Consider the following 20,298-nt stretch of genomic DNA (forward strand, 5'->3'; position numbering starts at 1 on the left):
TGACCCGTGCATCGTACGGGCTTCATCTAGTAATCAAACTAAATTAAACTAAGCATTTCCGCCCAAACTAATTCATTCAATTCTCTTCGTCAACTTCTGCCATCCATTCACCAAATCCATCAAAACATTCATCATTTTCATCTTTCACCATCTTTCTCTCTCCTCAATTACATCTGCTCACACTCTTTTAGATCTTTCATCATCTTGTCGAAAAATCAAACCCACTTCGCTGCCGACTCCGATAACCTTACTCCGGCGCAATTGACTACCCGTCATGACTTCACTTCCGACTAATTTCACCTCGAGTACATGGTACTGTTAATTTCGAGGAATTTAGATCTAAAATGAAGAAAGTGCTTGTGCGTGGTCCGTTATTTTTGGCTAGATCTTTCATTTTTGTTGGGGATTTTTTCGAAGTGTTGTACAATGGTACCATTGGTGGTGAGGATCGGATTCTGGGTTGTTAGGGTTGTTGTCAATGTGTTTTTCTCGCAGAGGGTGGGGTGATATCGTGAGTTTGGGACGATTTTTTGGGGTGGTAATGGTGGTTTTAGGAGTGTATATAGTGGTTTAGTGGTAGTGAAGGTGGGTCTCAGTGGAGGCAGGCAGTGTGGGTGGGTTTCAGTGGTGGTACGTCGGTGGTGGGGTGGGTGAGAAGGTGGTTGTTTAGTTAAATGTAGCTTGGGTAAATTAGTCTTCCTCACTTTCTCTCTCCTACACTTAATTACACTTGAAGAAGAAGTAGGAAACGAAGGTAGTACATGAATGTAATGAATGTAAAAACAACAGCAATAAACACACCATAAGTTTGCAATCAAAATTTAAGTTTTTCCACGCCGAAATTAGAAAACAATTTAACGTCTTCATAATAGGGTACTTACTTGTAAACGGTCTTCTATTGCAGTCACAGCAAGAATTTCAAGGTCATGTTCTATTAATTGACACACTTCGGCTATCCGCCACTGCAAATCAATGTATATTATATTCAAGTAAACCAAGATATTGTAATATAACCATAGTAGCTAGATAATGGTGAGATGTAGTGTTACCTCCCTATCAACTAAAGTACTACTAGCCTCCTTATACATCAAAGACCATTCACGATATTCATCCTCCTTGAGCTCACGACATGCCAAACATAAAGTCCGTAATCCCAGTTGAGCATAATGTTCAACTGCTTCGGTAAATGTCCGTATATGTTGACCTAGTTTCAGAAAGCTAACAATCAATAAAGTGGCAAAAAGAATATCACGTCTATAATAAAACAGCAAAGAAATCCCGTGTTGATCCTGTGAAGGCAGATCTCTTGACTACAGAACCAAAGCCCACACTTGCAAGCATGATGCACATCATGATCAGAAATAAATATTGCATATCAAAATAGGTCAAAGAAAAAATGGCATTAAGTTGGGTGACACTATGAAGAAGAATTTTGAGAGTTTTTGAGACAAAATAACTCACTTCAACACCAGGGAAATTTGATGTTTTTAACAGGTGGCAATTACACCACACTATAAGCTATTATCAATTATTTCGTGTACAGGCATGAGAGATACTGAAGTTGAGAAGAAAAAACATTGTTCAAATATTTATAAAATAATATTGAGAGAGAGATAAGAAACCATGTATTTGTCCTTACATAAACTCCCTTTCTTGGTCTGGTTACCAAATTAATCTAATTTAAGACTAGGTCAAAACTTTAGATCATCAAACTCGTTGTAGTAAATGTCTACTATACTGTTTCATAATCCACACAATTTTCCATGTCAGCCATCTCAAAAATAAAAATAAAAAAGAAAAGAAAATAACACCATTGAAAAAAACACTGCATAACTGCATTCATAAACGCACCAAACATCACTCAATATCGCACCTTTAAAAAAAGCGTTATGTGAACCACCTCTACAACTTTGACACGCTATATTAATTGTCCCTCTCAAAGGATATGATATTCTATAGCATGATGATCTCCAATAAAAAGAACAAGAACTCCACCCCCCCCCCCCCCCCCCCTCTCTGTTTTTGCCACTAAAAATATAATAATATATAGAGTAAATAAAATGTATTAAAAGAAGAGGACCTAATATTAAACCCACTGAGGCGGGATCTTGGATGGTCCAAATGGGAGCAGCCTTACCCCTAATACTCAAAATAAAAAACGAAGGAAGGTCTTTTACCAGTATTTGCACAAGGAAAAATTGCTTCATCAGCTCCTTTCGACAATAGCATAATCTTCCCATTCTGATAATCTCTCACGACAACTGACATTCTCTTCCTATCAGAGGTGAACTCAAGTACGTCCAGTAGTTCATATTGTATCAAAGATCCATTGCAATTTATCTCTGGAAAAAGAATTTAAATTATAAAACTGACAGATATATAAACACCTGACATGTACTTATATAGATAAGACAGAAACAAAAAGATACCAAGAATATTTGCAGCCTTATTGATTAGAACCATATGCAATTGAGCAGCAGCATGAACTAGGGCCTCTTCATCCTGAGATTGTGACTTATACACAACATCTCCCCTTTTACTGAAGATTGAGATAGATAGAAATGGACAACACAGAACTTTACCATAAGATTGAACGCAAACCTCAGCAGTACAAATCATACAAAAGAAAAGAGCCTAATTAAAGTGCAATTCAATTCAAATATAAAGGTCACCTCTTAGTTGGTATAACTGTATTACATATTGCCATAACAGTTAGAGATCTGATGATATCTGAAGAGCCACTGGAAACAGCATCAAGAAGTGCAGCATCTGTACAATATATGTAAAAAATTAAGAGCCGGCTATAACTTAGGCCAGATCCATTATCCTTTACGTGCACAAAATTAAAACACTGCTAGGACAATCAGGCAATCAGTGACCAGTTTAACCACAGTATATGTTACTCTACCAACCTTAAGAATGTGGATTCTGCGGCCTAGACTCAACTCCAAGTACTAAAGAGCTTAATTAGCCCTCCAGTGATCCTCATATAATAAAGCTAAAGACTCCAACCTAATAATACTAGACTACCAATATTACCCTTCCTTATGTTAGTCTCTTACATCCACTTACGGTTTTTCAAAGATATGAAATTGCTTCATCATTTCCCACAACAAGCCTCTTGCTTAAAAAACAAACATATTCTCTTAGTTGGAGTCACTCATCTTAAGAAACCTATATACTCCCTTTTGTTCCAAATTAGTTGACTGTATTCCTTTTTGGGAAGTTCCTTTTTGGTTGAAATGTTTCTATTTTAGGTAGGTTTTAAAAAGTTCAATTCCTATTTCATAATTTCGAACCTTTTAAAAGTTGATAAGCAATTGTCAGAAGAGATTTTTTTTTCATTTATAAGACTTAAAGAAAGTAAACAGACCTGGTGACTGTAGAAATTAGTAATAAAAATCTCAAACACACCATTCATCATTTATTTATTGATTATCCCAGGAAAGCCAGTTTCAGATTTTAACAAGGAATACTCTAAACAGATATATTTTGACAACACCTATATAATATCTGTGTATGCCACTACGAAATTTGAAGACCTAATGCAAAACAAATGAAACTCAAACAGCAAATTACAGATAGTATCACAAATCCTTGCCAAAAACAAACCTTTCAAGGCATCCCCATTTTCACTCCCATAAAAAACTCCACCAATGCAGCACTTCTTGAAGACCATTTTGTTCTCGGTTAAGGTACCAGTTTTATCAGTCAAAATATATTCAACTTGTCCCAAGTCTTCACTAATTGCTGTACTGCAAAAGAAAAATACAATAATATCCTTCCACATTCATCGTGTATTGGACTTATAGAAGCAAAGAATCATATCTTACTTTGCTGCATGAGAAGGGACACCTGTTTCTTGGTCAAACATTTCAAGATCCCAGTCAATAAACTTTGCATATAAACTCTTTACTAGATCAAGAGATACCTGTCAAAATCAAAGTATACAAACTTCACATATAAGACACACTGCACATAATTATACATAGATGATTACTATATTTTTTTCAACACCAGTATACATGTTCATCAGTCCAAAGCCAGTATACCAGTGCGCCTAACTCAAAGGCAGAATACATGCTCATCTAACTCAAATTAGAGTACATATCAAAGTTTTGTACGTTTTCAGATACAGACATATCTACATGACCAAAACTTCTGTTATTAGTATGCCATTTTTTATGGTTATATCTGTCAATAAGCAGGTTTCTCATGGTATCTTCATATGATCCTAACCACTACTTCAGTTACAGATCTAAATCTTCAAAATAAACCAAGGACAGTTAACAGTACCAGATACTCATTTTATATGGCCCAGTTTTTCTCGATGCCCACTTAAAAAGTAACAATAAATAGGAAGAGAATGGCATAGTCTAGGACTTAAACATAATCAAAAACCCACCTAACCATTAAAAAAAAAACACTTTCAACTGAAAAGGCAGGCAGTTTTTAAAATGTGAACCAGGCAATAACCCCAGCCACTTAAAAATAAACTTGTACATTGAATGCATCTGTGCAAAGGCTTATTCCTATAAAGTGATACAGAAAATAAACTAGATAGATACCAACAGGATGTCACATTGTCAAGCATAAACAGAGGAAAGATAAAGATTGAAAAATTCATTCAATCAACCTATCGTGAAAATATTTATCTACGTAAGCAAAAAATGCCAAGTGTCACTCAGAACTTAATACTACTTGACAACAGCTACACCAAAACTTTAAAAAAAGGAACCATGACATGCTAACAGCGAAGGACAAAAAACAACAACAAGAATGAAATGGTTTATAATATCACAAGGAGAAGCAGTATAGAAGGAAACAAAGAGGAAAGCTCAATTAGGAGCAGAGAGCTCCAAGCAATCCCCGAACAGAACACGCCAACATGATCCATAAAAGGAGACACGGGAAAGAGCCAAAGGAAGGGGATGATAAGTCGGAAAAATAAGGAAAAAAACGCCTGAAAGGATAAGTGAAACAAAAAAAGACGCACGCAGACAATTGAAAAGGGTATTAAAGAAACATGCTAACTCACAAAAGCAAGTTCGTTCAAACTTACATGGGAGGTAAAATAAGCTGCCTACCTTTATTGAAATGGGAATCATTATGGAACACAGCAGCTCAAACCGTAAAGGGATAATCAGCAGTTCATACCATGGGCTCTCCTTCGGATATAAAACGTACCATTGCTGCCAGAGCAAGGAGAAGGAAGGAGAATTATTAGTCAAGCATTAATTTTTACAACATGTTTCTAACTTATATAGACAAACACAAACAGCAAATTAACTTCTACAACATTTGCAAGCAGACCTTTCGTGCTTCAGAATCCTTCCAGACATTTCCAGCTACACCAAGAACAGTCACAACCACTATCTGGAAAACAAATATTGCCCCAGTTAACTTGTCAATCATGGCATCAACAGCAGTTAACTTGGGCTCAGGGATCCCCCGGCTCATTCCAAGCTTGGTTTCATTGCCTGGATGTTGAAAATAGGGAAATTGTCAAGTAAAAATATACAACAGCTTCACCGAATCTTTTCAAAATCTCAAGCCGTCACTAGAAACATTAAACCAAATATTTGAAATCCAATAACAACTTTCCTATTTCTTCACATGAACTCAAGTGGCAAAGAATCCAGATAATCAACATTACCAAATGGCCATATGCTTGATATTGATCTATTATAGTTCACATATTGTTCATGTGATATCAACCAAAGATTAAGCAGCAACTGTTCATGTGACTTTTAGAATAATAATCAATTACCCTATAATGGTTGAAGTTTACAAAAGACACCCAAGTCTCAAAATTGGTTTTAAATTGTATACACAAACTTATAAAATTCTTGTTCTTGTCACTAGGGGTGTAAATGAGACTAACAAGATCGAAAACTATTAAAGCTCACCTAGAAATTTTCACGAGTTGGGCAAAACTAAGCTTGGCTTGAAAACCTTGTGAGTAGGCTCAAATGTTTCTTTACTTTTATCTAATATTGAACTTTACTTCCTCCATTATTTTTACTTGATGACTTGCCAATGCATAAATTTAATCATTTTTATCTTCAATTCTTTATTCTAAGTAAAAATTAAAACAACAAAATAATATGATAGGATTTTTTGAGATAATTCAAACAAGATCTCACATGACTGTTTTTCTTATGTATTAATCACAAAAGGAAGTCAAAGGTGCATGTGTGAATAGTGTAAAAGTCAAAATAGGTCAAGTAAAAACTAACGGAAAAAAGTATACAATAAAATGTAACTGAAACCTTTAGTAAAAAGTAACATAATATTGGTGGGAAGATCAACAAGTTAGCCCGGAGAAAGATTTAGAATATAAGTTATAATTTTTTACTACCTCCGGTCCAAATTACTCGCAACTTTGGAGTATTATTTGTGAGATATAAAATATTCCAAAATTGCGAGTAATTTGGACCGGAGGTAGTATATCAAGTTGAGTTTTATGATAATATAAACTTAAAAGATAAAGCATGACAAAGTTTGAGAATAAGTTCAAATAAAAGTTTAACGAGCTTTTCCAAGATGTAATAATCATGCATAAAACATTTAAGAAGACATGGCAGTCAGGAAGCAGAGTTCGATATGGGTACAGATCTGAGAGCCAGATACTATAATTCCAAAAATAAGCTACATAGGGACTCTCATATTGAAAACAAGTACGGTACACAGCATTTAACATATATACTTTATAATATGTTTTATTTATTGTTTTAGAAACTTTTAACTAATGGAGAACTTGAAAGTGAATAATGTCTTCTTAATTATAATTTCAGTAAGAAAAATAAAATGAAGAAATATGAGTATACTCTATTAAAGTAATAACCATAACCCCCCATCCCGCGCGCGCAGACTCATTCTCTCTGTCCTCTTCTCTCCTCAGCCCACCCACCCTGCAATCTCCAACCACTTGAGGTTATCAGAAAAGTGTGTGAACAAGGCCATTAGGATTCCCTCACCAGAGCGACCAAAAGCCCTAACATTTTACAGTTTCTTCCCCAACGATTGATGAGTCAAATTTATAGAGTTTCCGCAACTCAAAAGTCAAAAATTGAGGTAACCAAGTCAGAGGTATATAAGCCGGATCCGACCCAGATTTCGTACCCATGTCAAGGTCATGTCATGTCAATACGGGTACATAATGAAATACAAAGAATCTAGGTAACATGGCTTGTCTCTTTTAGAGCTATCAAAATGCATAAGGTTCCTCGGGGAAAAAGTTTCACTTAAATCAAAGAATGGGAAAAAAGTTTAAGTACACATGCTACATATGAAAACGCACTTTTCAAAAAACATTGAACTTAATTTGGACAAAAAAGTTTTTTTTTTTTTGGTACTTCTACACAACTAGCTTTTTTGATATTAAACCGCCTCTTCTCTAAAGAGCAAGAAACAGAAATCATGAAGTGCTAAAATCAGCCATAAGATAATAAGTTCCTACAAAAAGAATATGTATTACTAGATTACACATACAAATAGGAAAAGAAGTAAAACATGATAAAGAGTATTAGTATAGCAATTGTTGAAAACTTGAAATATAAGTTAAATTCTTATTGTACAATATCCAGGAGATAAGGATAAAGAGTACAAAATAGTAACAACGGGGAAGAAGTTAAGAGCAATTATCCCTTATGTCTAACAAAAAACAAAAATTTTTTTTAAAAAAAAAAAAATAAATTAAAAAAAAAAAACAAAACAAAACAAAACAAAACAAAACAAAAAAAAACTCAGGTCCTTGCTTATCAAAATCACCACTACCGTTTTTCCTCATCCCCACTCAAGATATAGAGTTACCCTAGTCTGTTATCCCTTATTTTATACTTCCTCTGTTTCTTTATAGTTGCAACACACATTTTATTACGATATTTAAGAAAAGTGGGCCTCACATGTTATAATACACTTATAATGGGGTTAAAAGTTTGTTCGGAGTATAATCAAGTGGGCCATATGCTTTAATTAAAGGTGATAGTACAATTTTCACCATAAAAACCTTCCTTTTATTGTATGTTGCAACTAAACATGGGCACGGGCCGTGCCGGCACGCGGGCGGCACGGGCCCGGCACGACTCCGACACGGCCCGGCCCGGCACGGGTGGTGGCACGACACGGCACAGCGGCCCACCTGTGGGCCGTGGGCCGTGCCGTGAACAATTTTTTGGATTTTGGCACGGGCACGGCAGGCGGCACGTGGGCCGGCACGCTGGCACGACCCGCCGGCACGGCACGTGGCACGGCCAGGCACGGCCCGGCACGGCATGGCACGACCCAGGCAAGGCCCGGCACGGCACGGCACAACTTGCACAACTTTTTGCAGAACACCGATCACAACATGTTTATCGTGGATATCTTCCATCCATGGAGGAAAAATGGCGTAAATATTACACCGATATTCCTATGATTTATATTTTTGCTTATATTTTAGATCCTAGACAAAAATATGATGGCACCTTTTTATTAATTGATATTTATTATAGTAACATGAATTTTGAAGATGATGTTGAAACTTTTAAAAATAAGATGACTGATGAGTTTTTTTTTCTTTATATAGAGTTTATGAAAGTAAATATGGAACCGTGTCTCGATTTGCCCCTTCTCAAACATCCAAAAATGTAAGTAAACGGGCCAAAGGTTTATTTGCACAAGCTGCTAACATGATGTCCAAGTTTTCAGGTACGGAATCATCATCAAGTAAGAGAACACAAAGCGATGTTTCGGAGTTGCAAATGTACTTAAGTTACGACTTCATGAAAGGCATGGACGATGAAGAGAAGTTTGGCCTCGACATCCTCGATTGGTCGTGGAAATCACAAGCCGTGAAACATCCAATTTTGTCGGCAATCGCTCGTGATATTTTTGCTATCCAAGTCTCCTCCGTTGCCTCCGAAAGAGCTTTTAGTGCGTCGGGACGAGTTTTAGACGATAGAAGAACAAGACTAAAACCCGAAACACTTGAAATGTGTGTTTGCTTCAAGGATTGGTTGGATGCCGAAACTCGTTCTCAAGATCGTACTTATGCACAAAACGACGACGATGAAGGAACGTCGACTTCTTTTAGTTCTCATACTTCTCAATCAACTCAATTGGCGGATGAACTTGAACCTCTAGGAGACGAAGACGAAGACGAAGACGAAGACGAAGACGAAGACGAAGACGAAGACGAAGGCGAAGACGAAGACGACCAATAATAATTACATGATTACATATTTACATTATACACTATTGTATTCTTTTTGTATTATCGAACTTCATATTCCGTATAATAAATGAAGTTATTCAATATTCATACACTATTGTACGATTTTTAATTATCATCGCTTATTTTGTATTATTGAATTATCGTACATTCGTACCGGCTACCGTCATATAATAAAATAAGTTATTCTTCAATTTTTTGTGTTTTCGGATTATCACACTCGTATTTTTTTTATTATATGCATTGTTGTTTTTTTGCTAAATTAATAAAATTGTATTTATTTGTTTAAATAAACATAAACATAATTATCAATTAGATAAATAATTTATATAACCTAAATTAAAATAAAGTTGTTCAAAAAATGAAAACAAAATATATTACCATTAACATAAACATAAATTAATCACATATATTAAGTTGTACTAAAAAAAATATATATCGTTTAATTCGTTTTTTTTTTTCATTTATTAAAAAAAAAAAAAGAAGGGTGGCACGGTTTGGCCCGCAGCCCGGCACGGCACGGCCCGCAAGGCACGTGGGCCGTGCCGTGCCGTGGGCTGGGGTGTGCCAATTTCAGGCACGGCACGACACGGCCCGCCGCGGAGCCGGCACGGCCCCCACCCCGCACGGCCCGTGCCCATGTTTAGTTGCAACTATTGTGACAATTCCATTTTAGGGAACTATTGCAACTATAAAGAAACGGAGGAAGTACATATAAAAATTATAAAAAAATAAAATAAAATAAAATAAAATAAAGGGAACTCTTGGCTCCTCTGACTATCAAATATATAACTCCCTTTCTTCCTCATCCCCACTCAAGATTAAGAATCACCTAGTCAACTTAGAGATACTAGTGGTTCTACAGTATAACATTTTTTCCCCTCTCTCCTAGCTAGATTTTATCGTGTTCATTAAGTCAAAAACCTACTACTTGGCATAATGCCTGATTCTATCTGTAGTTCTGTAGTCTGTACTGCCTTGTGCCAGCAAGAATGCACTGTACTGGGAGCGGCTTGAGGCGAAAAAGGGCAACACATCTGACTCTCAAAGTGCCGTAGACCCCCTTGAGCCTAGACATGCTTTTGAAACTCTTTTTTTCTATTATATGAAAATACCATCAGCAAACCTACCATGTCACCCATGCAGTATAGGCAATTGCTAAATCCATCACACACAGACACAATCAATTATAAAAGTTTTTGTCCACAAATCAAGGTGCGGCTCCATATAAAGCACTTGACTCTACATATACAACAGCATCAAGAAACACATCTGATAAACAAGCTTTCCTCAAAAACACCTTTTCATATTGATAGAGCAATTGAAAGAAAAGGGGGCAAATGATAAAGAAGGTAATAAAAGACGTAAGCGAATATCTCAAAACACATAATTTTTCTATGTTCTGAAGAGCAAAACTTTAAGAAACAAATAAATCTCAATGAGACAGAATAACTGCTTTTGTGCATGTACCAGGTGGTATAGACTATAGAGCACAACATCAGACAAAGAAATTCTTCGTTTTACCCAACAGCCCAGATAAGTTTGCATCAACATAGACAAGGATTGCTTGTTGGCAAAGAATACACAAATAGTTTTATGCAAGAAAGTGTAGATAATCAAATCATCTTCTGTTTGTTGAGATAACATAGGACTGAGGACTGACCAGTGTAGACCGCAACTCCACAAGCCCATTCTGTATTCCTCAGATAGCATGACTGAAGAATTGTGTTATCAATTGTTAAAGGGCATAAATCATTGTCAATGAATGGAGGAAATAATCTGAGATTTGCATCAAATCTCATAATATCCTTATCCGGATTAGGGCACTCAATGACCCCCTGCCAATGGTAGAAAAAGAATTACATTAATCATGATGTGATTTCCCATCTAAAAGTTAAAAGGCATAGCTACACTAAATAGGAGATCATGCCTTTATTTTTTGTAGTAGTTCAAAGTCTATGCCCATGCATGCTGAGGGAATGACTCTTCTCTTCAGATCAGTTTCTCCATCCAATGCAGCAGTCTGTAATTTTGTTGAGTCAAGGAAAAGACAATGTAGTTACAAACTTACAATATCAAAGCTATCCTGATTCCTGACCTTATTGATAGATCTGAACATGATATAACACAAGCACTATGATTACTTCTCTTATACATGGATGGCACTCCTTATACAACAATTTAAAGATAGCATTTCAAAGTAAATGGGGCTGACTGACAATTATCGACTTATCGGCAACGACAGTAAGTACAAGAAACAGCTTCAGATTCAATTCACTTTATTTATGTTTAGGTATGCGATCCCAAGAGGTCATTGATAATTTTGGAAGTCCCTTAAGGATTACCACATGTATCAGACTAATTCATTTTTTTATTATAAAATTTGATGTGTGCAATCCCTTTGACACCCAAGGATGTTTTTGTAGTTTTATGCACATTACTTTTTACTCAATCTCTGAACTATTAGTTTCAGGTAGACCTTCAGAATAGTTTTTAAGTTGTCAAAGGGAGTAAAAAAATTGGACTGTAACAAGTCTGAAACAAAGTGAATTTATATTATGTCAATCACTATTCTGAAGACAATCTTTAGTGCAATATATTGCAAAATTGATTCACTATTTGGATTTGCTTAATGTTACAACTCGGTTCATTTTACAAAGACAAGCTTCTTTCATAATCAGCATCACACATTGATTTATTCTTATTCATTAAAAACAAAAAAAAAATAAAAAAATAAAAAAATAAAATAAAATAAAATAGTCACAATAATAATTGTAATAAACTAATAATGTAATTCAGACAAACAACTTGAGTGTGTGAATAGATCAACAAATCACCTCCACGTAACATGTTCCTTGCGGATCAGAAGAACCAAGCAAAACAAGATCACATGGAACTTCATCATTTTCACGAAGCCACACGAGATTGCCCACATGAATATCTTGAGATTGAATCTGAAAAAAAAAAAAAAAAAAAAAAAAAAAAAAAAAAAATCAAACATTAAATGCAATATATCAAACTATATATTAAAGGAAATCTTAACATGTTTGTAGACTTAGTCACAGTAACTTATAAGTTGTTTCTCATCAATCATAAATGCCTTTTCGCATACCCAATTATCCTTCTATCCATCCTGTTTTCCATAAAATTATAGCTGTTTTGCACTCTTCTAAGGCTCAAGTCAAAAACAGCTTAAAGTTCATAGTCTCATATTTCATCTCTAATGGTTGCTAGAAAGAAGATTTCTTCAACTTAAGGTCTGTTAGTATAACAAGCTGAAATTGTGAAATCATTAAGCTGCTCAAATTGGTGACCAGTTCAAAATGTAGCTGTAAATTAAAAAGGTGACAGCTCAAATACTTTTGGTGAACTGGGAAAGAATAGCCAAAAGCTGAAATATATTTGAAACAATCACTAACAGCAAAGATTGGGTGAAGTTAACAGATGTTGAAAAGCCACCTCATTTAATGAGAATCCAGCTAAAAAGAGGGAAACTGACTTGAAATCGCAAGTCAGCTGAAATTATAATCTAGCAGAACAGAAATGCTTACCAAATAATACATAAAGTTAAAAAGAAAAAATGTCGGGTGAAATACTTGCTAAATATGCTACATGAAATTGGTAGTTAGCTATAGCCTATAAGATTCATAGGAATGCCACATGAGTATGAGCGCATAGAAATGCTAATACAACACATGCTCCCTTAAAGTAACTAAAGAAACTCCCAACCCCAGCAAATCCTATCATTTCTCTCCAGCCAAACTAGTGAACTACCCCTTGCGTTTTCCAAACTTCATGAGCTAATTATGTACGGGATTGGCACTAAGGGAGTGTTTGGTGTGTGGAAATTAGAGATGAGGTTGGGAAGCTTGGTCCCATTTGTAACAAATCCAGGAATGGAAACATAAGAGGGAGGGGAGAGGGATTGGGAACAGAAACTCCTAGTTCCCATGAAAATAAAACCTAGGGGGACTAGTAATATTGAATGAGAATCGAGAGGGGAGTTGAAATGATTGAATTGTCATACAAGAACAGCAAGAGGGAGAAATGTTGGAAAAGGTATGCAATCTTGTTATTTATCTCCATAATCAATATCTAATCCTCATCCCACTCTCTAATCCCCAAATTCTCATTCCCACATACCAAACACCGCTTGAAGAGTAAACCGGGTTATCCAATATAAACCCCCACTAAAGCATATCCCCCACTAAAGCAAGTAGTCTTCTTACACTTGAAATGTTACATGATTACTATGTCTATATTCATGTAAGAATGTTGGATGTAGTTTCTTCTAGCGCTTAGGTTGCATTACCTAATACTCTAATAGGTTTTAAATCCAGAACCACTAGGCTCCTAGCATAATTAGAGCATGCTGCAAAAAATGTTCCTTAGTTGATCTAGTTGTCAGCCTCATTGTCCTTTTTTCCCTTGTAAAGCTAGAGAAAAAATCTGTATTTGTAAAAGAGTATACAATTGAGATAGAATTAAGTATGATACTAAAATTCCATACATCTGAACAAAATATTTTAGACAAAGCTCCAAAAGCATGGGTAAATGAGGCTAGAAAAAATCTTAATCCCACAAAAGACTGGTCCGATTGATTCCTGACTAGCCACAACAACCAAAACATAGTAATGGAATCCCAGCCCATAAGTAAGCCTCCCGTGATGTCATATAAACACAGATAGAGAAGTACAAGTTTCCACGGACTGTAGCTAGGAGTCTGAAACAACCCACACTTCAACATTTCAGGTCAATTCCAACTAGAAAGTAGCTTTTGCAATGTAAAATAAAGGACTAATCGTAGCCCTTAGGCACATAAATTAATGAACGACACTTCATTTGATCATTAAAAAAGCACTATAAAATTCATAGTAAATTTCTTTAACATCAATCTCCAAGGTAATATTTATCTTTACTTGCTACGGAACATTAGGCTTCCAAAACCTACAGGTGAAAGGTGAGGATGAGGACTTCTCCGTAGAAATTTTTATGTTGCATCTACTATACTCACCTACCTAGAAAATATTGATAGTGAAACAGAACATATCTCAGTCTAGGTCATTTTTTATTAATTGTATATTCAGAAATTTTAGAGGAATAATATTGACATCCCCTTCCCCAAAAGCAAGGAAAAAGCGATGATGCAAGAGTGTTTAACCATGGGTTCAAAGAGATAATGCAAGTGAAGAAAAAGAAGAAGCTCCCACAAAGCACATTCCCAGTTCCCAAAAATAATTATGACCAAAATTCCACACCTTAATTGTAATAAAGTTAAAAAAAAAAAAAAAAAAGAAACGTAATCAAAGATACAAAAATTCAAGGCCAAAGTCGGAAGAGTGAACGCCTGCAACATCAGCACAATCAATCCTCTAAATCTAATAAAATTCTTTTACAATTATAAAGACTTAGAAACCTGAATTAAACCCAATTGTCAATTTTAGCTATATAATTCTAAATGCCTGCAACCTAGTTTCAGCAAAACAATTAATATGATAGGTAAACATTTACTTGATTCCACTTTCTGTCTGCTAGTGGCTTTTAGCCAGATATACTGGAAAATCTCTAGAGAGGAAAATAGCTATGCAAATATATGTAGAGATGAAATTCATACATGCTTTCTAATGCCATTCCTAACAACCCACACTTCTTTCTCATTTGCATTCTTGTCAGAAAGAAAACGATTGTAATCATCCCATGCTTCTTTTGTTGCTGATACTGCAAATATAAATATAAGTGGACCCCAGGTACTGGCAGGATTAACAGGGGTAATGAGTGGCCATAACTGTAGACAAGCAATCAACAGAAAGTACTGGTTCATAAATCGGCTGCAACAAAAAGAAGATACAATCATGTCAGCAAACAACCAAAACCTAAGATGGCCAGTTTCATGTTTAAGTAAATATGAACACCTTATATTCACAATGGATTTAAAGGTGCATATTAATGTATACAACTGAGAAATTAAACAGATTAAATGAGCTAAAGCATAATTAAAAGAGCTAAAAATAATAAATTATGTCAACTCATAGTAATGTATGTTTTGTTTACTGAGGCACATAAGAAGATGTCCACATAGGCAGGGATTTTTATAATGAATTTATTAAAATTTTGGTAATTACTAAAAGATAGCTATCTGTGTGCACAGTTTTGACATAGCTCACATATACTGATATACGCAAAACTCTTTAAGATTTTATTATTCAAAGAAAGTTAAATGCTTGAGCTAAGCTGTGAAGGTGAAGGGTATTAAACCCAAAACTTTTTCATGGGAATAAATCCATATGCATTAAAAATCACAGAGACCCACCAATTAGCTCAATAAATAATGGGGACATGTGCTTTGTTCATATTAAAAACAAATAATAATAAATAAAGAGAGATAACAGCCATCTGCTACCATTACCAATAAATTAGATAGGTACCGTGCTTGGGTTTGTAAGTGCTCCAACTCTTTACAACATTTCTTGGCAGAATGAGCATTTCCCCTACTGTCTGTAATTCTTCCACTAAATCCCTTCTAATTTTCCAAAATTTCTCAAGCCTAAGTTTCATATTGATGTATGGTGGCAATACATAGATCTCAGATGCCAATCATAATGGTTGTAGATAGTATAGAGCTCCAAATACTTTCTTGCAGAGTGGTAGGTGTATTTGAGATACAGACTCACCATGCCTATAGATACTTTCTCACAGTTGTAGATTATTTCAAAAGAACTTGATTTTCTCAGCATGATAATAGCACTCCAAGTTCAAGTGAAATGGTAGGAAAGTTGTAAGTAATAGGAATGTCATTATTCAAATTAAAACTGAAATCCAATCTAATCCAAACCGAATTATCAATTTGGATCACGCCACTTTGAATGTCCTTTAACTTTTCACATGCCAGGTACTTTCTTCGACACTATCCCCTTTTGTTAGAATAGTCACACCAGTTTAAATTTTGAACTACCAGTTAATATCAGTAACCACATACTCCATGGGTTAAAAATATGTTTTCAATTGTGCTCGTGAGAATTTCTATAACAAGTTTGTTCCCTAAGCGAGATAAATCAAACATTTATCTTGCAAAGAATTTCAATAATAAGTTATTGTGATGTTATAAATTGTTATTTGATATAAAGTTGATGTGAGTAGAAATAATGGTATCAAAAAGGTGAAAGTGATACTTCCTCTGTTTCTTTATAGTTGCAACACTTCCCTAAAATGGAAATGTCACCATAGTTGCAACACACCATAAAAGGAAGGTATTTATGGTAAAAATTGCACTATTACCTTTAATTAAAACACATAGGCCAGTTGATTATACTCCGAACAACCTTTTTACCCTATTTAAGTGTATTATAATATGTGAGGTCCACTTTTCTTAACTAACGTGAATACGTGATAAAGTGCGTTTTGCAACTATAAAGAAACGAAGGAAGTAGAAGATATGGGTATATATTTTAATGAATGTGAGAGACAATAGGACCTAAACTTTTTGGTAATGGAAAGAAAGATGTATTACAATAATAGTGTGGTCTTTCCCAATTAGGAAATACTCAAACTTATCTAGAATGAATGAAAAAGAATAAGTGTTTGAAATATTCTATGATGGAAAGAGTATTACTTTTGGGGCAAATTCTTTTCCAAAAACAAAATCCAAGGTGTTACAAGAATAATAATATTAAATTTTGTACAGACAATTTTTAATAGATTCAAACTAGTGTGTACCCTGGGCGCGGGTTGCTAGTTTGTGTACTTCTTTAATTTAATAATTATGTTCAACTATTTGTATAGTTAGTGTGGTTCGGATGTTGCCTCGGATGTCACTTTTTTATTACGTCATACGTATTTATATTCTAATCTTGTGAAAAATAAATGAATTATATTACCTCTAATTAACTTGATAAATGAAAGGAATACATAATATTATGTGAAAAGTTAAAACGTTAATAAAAGTTGATTGAGATGGTAAATGTATCTCTTGTATGTATCAAAGGTTATAGGTTCGAATCTTGTTCGGAGCATATTTTATTTTGCTAAATAAAGTGGCTTACGTGGCGCATATAGTCATATTGTGACATGGCATACATACTGTGAAGAGTGCCATGTGACACCGTTCCTTTAAAAGGAACGCTTTTTAATACTCCCTCCGTCCCCAAATGATGGTCCCTTATGGGCAAAAATCACGGGAATTAAGAAACTTAAATAAAAGTAGTAAAATTACATTGAAAAGATAAATTTACATTGGGTATGTAAAATAGTAGAGAGATAAAGTAATAAAATTACATTGAAAAACAAAATTTACATGGGAAAGTTAAATTTGCACAAATATTGTTGTAATTGGAGGAAATTTTGATAAAAAAAAATTGATATTAATGGTACTTGAAAAAAGCAAATGGGACTATCAATTTGGGACTAAAAATAAGTCATAAGGGACTATCATTTGGGGACGGAGGGAGTATATAGTATAGACATCAAAATGAAAGCCATAGCAACCAATATATATTCAACACCTCTAATCATTCATACTAACCATTTTAGCCTTAGTATTAAAGCCTAAAGCTTAAAAAAAAGCTATATACGACATATTATGTTATTTGGACTTGGGGCACCCATATCCGACACGGGTATGTGTCCCAGTGTCCAAGCGTCCAACTCGGCTATTTTGTGAAAAAGTTCCATGATTTGAAATAAAAGTGAAGTGTCCGGTCCGAGTGTCCATAGTCCGACATGGTACGTGAGGTGAAATGAAGAGTCCGAGTAACATAGACGACATATAGGGCCAATATACTATTCTCAAAGATAGAAAACAAAGTGTCCTGAGACGGCAAGGTTGATGGTTGATCACATCTATATTGGTATTGGGCAATATGAGCATGCTCATTTTGGGTTTCACTTTATGTTATCCTTATACATCTAAGGAAACAAAGGTAGTCATTCAAAGCATATTGCAAACTAAGCATAAAAATAAACAACTTATCCATTAATACAATAAAATTTTGTAATTCTCCTCTCAAATACTTCATAATAGAAGATCATTAAATCAATTTTACACTTTCACTTGTCATTTCTTAAATGTTCGTGCAACAACCAGACCGCCTAATCCATAAGTCTAGTATATATTATACATATAATTCAGTTCTGCTTCGAAGTGTAGTGCTGGACGCCTGGACACACTCATGCTACTGTTGTTAACGCGTGGCAGAGTTTTTTATGACTCGTGAATTTGCTAGTTTTACTTACAATCAAAATAGTTCCTTGTAATAAATCTAATTATAGTATACATAGCAATGTGACATTATCATATTAATAGCACATAGCATCAGATAACCAACAACAAATGAGGCCAAGAAAGAGAGAAGTCTATTGAAATGCATGTTAAAATAAAAAAACGAAATGTAAGCACTTGCAAAATTACAGTCAATAATATTGGCAACAGAATATCAGGCAAAGAGAGTTGATGATAAAGTCAACTTTAATAACTACTTAAGCACATCATTGAGAATGCAAGAACACAACAAGCTTCAAAATACAAAACCCCAACAAATTAGGAAAAAAACACATCACCTGAATTGTTCCAATAAGTTCTTTGGGAGGAAGTTGAGCAATGTGTATTTGCGATTCGATACACGATTATCACAGTAAAGTTCATGAACAGATTCATCGTCATTGATATAAACATAGCGCTTCATCATGTTCTGTAATCATAAATTCATAAAAACCACATCAATAGCCCTACCCAAGCTAATGCAGCCAAAGTTCATAGTTCAACCCTAACGTTTAAGAGTTCTGCAATCACATTAGCAACCAAATTTGATCCAATTATCAAATCAAGCTCGAAAAATCACTTAATTTTAGGGAGAAATGGCATATTTGATTCAATTATCAAAATCAGGCTCATAATTCTCTTCTCTAACAACATAATCGCTCGTTAATTATCAGAAGCAATAGTTCAAGAATTCGAACCCTGAATTTACTATGATGACAATTAAATTAAATTAGTTTAGATCAAAGATTAACCCTAAATTGTGAAATTGAAATGGTGATTACATAAAGAAACAACTACTTACCGCAGAAGCTGCTTCAATGGAGGATAGAAGTATTAGAAGGCGCTTCAATGGAGAGCGTGGAGCGCGCTTCAATGGGAAACTGAGGGAGAGAGAGAGAGACAGAGATGGAGGAAGACAGGTACGTTCCACAGTCTTTTTTTTTTTTTTTTTTTTTTTTTGTATTTATTTATCCATTAAAGTAGCTTGTACACCGTTTAATTATGTATTTCTCGTCAATTAAATACTGCTAAAAGCGAATCTAAAGACACACTTGTCAATATATTGTTAAATAATTTCCCGCCAAAAGTACCTTCTAAAAAAATTATTGTTATGTAAGAAAAAAATAAATTATATCTAAATTATAACATAATTTGTTTTATATAAAATATAAATCTTTTCCTATAAGATTAAACTATCCATATTATAAATTTATAATTATTACATGTATTTTAAATATTTTCTCTTACATGCTTTTATTTTTAATATACTTTATAATTTTTAATACTCAAGTCATTATATCAAAAAATTTATAATAAAATTGTCAAAAATATTTAACAACCGTGCATTGCACGGGATTTAACCTAGTATTCTACTAATTATTTGTAACCGGATATTAATACTCGTATAGGAATGTCCATTATTCGAATTAAAATCTAAATTTAATTAAATCCAAATAGAGTTATTAATTCAGATTAGATTCAAAAAATTAATCGGATCGACCAACCCTCCTTGTGTCATATTGGCATAAATCATTTGCTTGGTTGCATTTGAACAAGGGTTCAAGGGTTGGTGAAGAAGGAAAGAAGAATTGAACAAAAAAAAAATTAATCGGATCGAATCTAATTAATATATAAATGCAGGTTTTCGGATTGAATCAGATTGATCATTTTTGGATTATCTAAAACACAAAGTTTAAAAAAAGCGGGTTGGCAATAATTTATTAATGGCGATTGGTGATGGTTGAGGCATAGTCTAAACGTGCGAAAGTTTTAAGTTTTCTACTTTTTCACTCCTCCTAGCTGGGTTTCTATCCTCTTTTTCTGCTCTTCT

General features: G+C 34.5%; 1 protein-coding gene across 3 annotated transcripts in view; it reads right to left on the reverse strand.

Annotated features, from left to right (window-relative positions):
- The window catches only part of LOC145593502 (phospholipid-transporting ATPase 2-like), a 30,165-nt gene extending 10,744 nt beyond the window's left edge, over positions 1–19,421 (reverse strand). For all 3 annotated transcript variants that reach the window (XR_014102750.1, XM_081649755.1, XM_081649754.1), the window contains exons 1-15: positions 19,270–19,421; positions 18,767–18,897; positions 14,829–15,042; positions 12,052–12,168; positions 11,145–11,237; positions 10,878–11,052; positions 5,314–5,480; positions 5,088–5,192; positions 3,834–3,931; positions 3,613–3,755; positions 2,673–2,769; positions 2,430–2,539; positions 2,178–2,342; positions 1,050–1,204; positions 882–962 (exon numbers count right to left, since the gene is read on the reverse strand). Coding sequence is in view for 2 of the 3 variants with exons in the window: in XM_081649755.1 (XP_081505881.1) it covers positions 882–962; positions 1,050–1,204; positions 2,178–2,342; positions 2,430–2,539; positions 2,673–2,769; positions 3,613–3,755; positions 3,834–3,931; positions 5,088–5,192; positions 5,314–5,480; positions 10,878–11,052; positions 11,145–11,237; positions 12,052–12,168; positions 14,829–15,042; positions 18,767–18,894 (1,848 nt within the window). In the remaining variant the exon portion in view is untranslated. The remainder of the gene's footprint in view (positions 1–881; positions 963–1,049; positions 1,205–2,177; positions 2,343–2,429; positions 2,540–2,672; positions 2,770–3,612; positions 3,756–3,833; positions 3,932–5,087; positions 5,193–5,313; positions 5,481–10,877; positions 11,053–11,144; positions 11,238–12,051; positions 12,169–14,828; positions 15,043–18,766; positions 18,898–19,269) is intronic.
- Between the last annotated feature and the right edge of the window lie 877 nt (positions 19,422–20,298).

This window comes from Chenopodium album, chromosome 19, assembly GCF_948465745.1.
Source record: "Chenopodium album chromosome 19, dcCheAlbu1.1, whole genome shotgun sequence".
Taxonomy (NCBI): Eukaryota; Viridiplantae; Streptophyta; class Magnoliopsida; order Caryophyllales; family Amaranthaceae; genus Chenopodium; species Chenopodium album.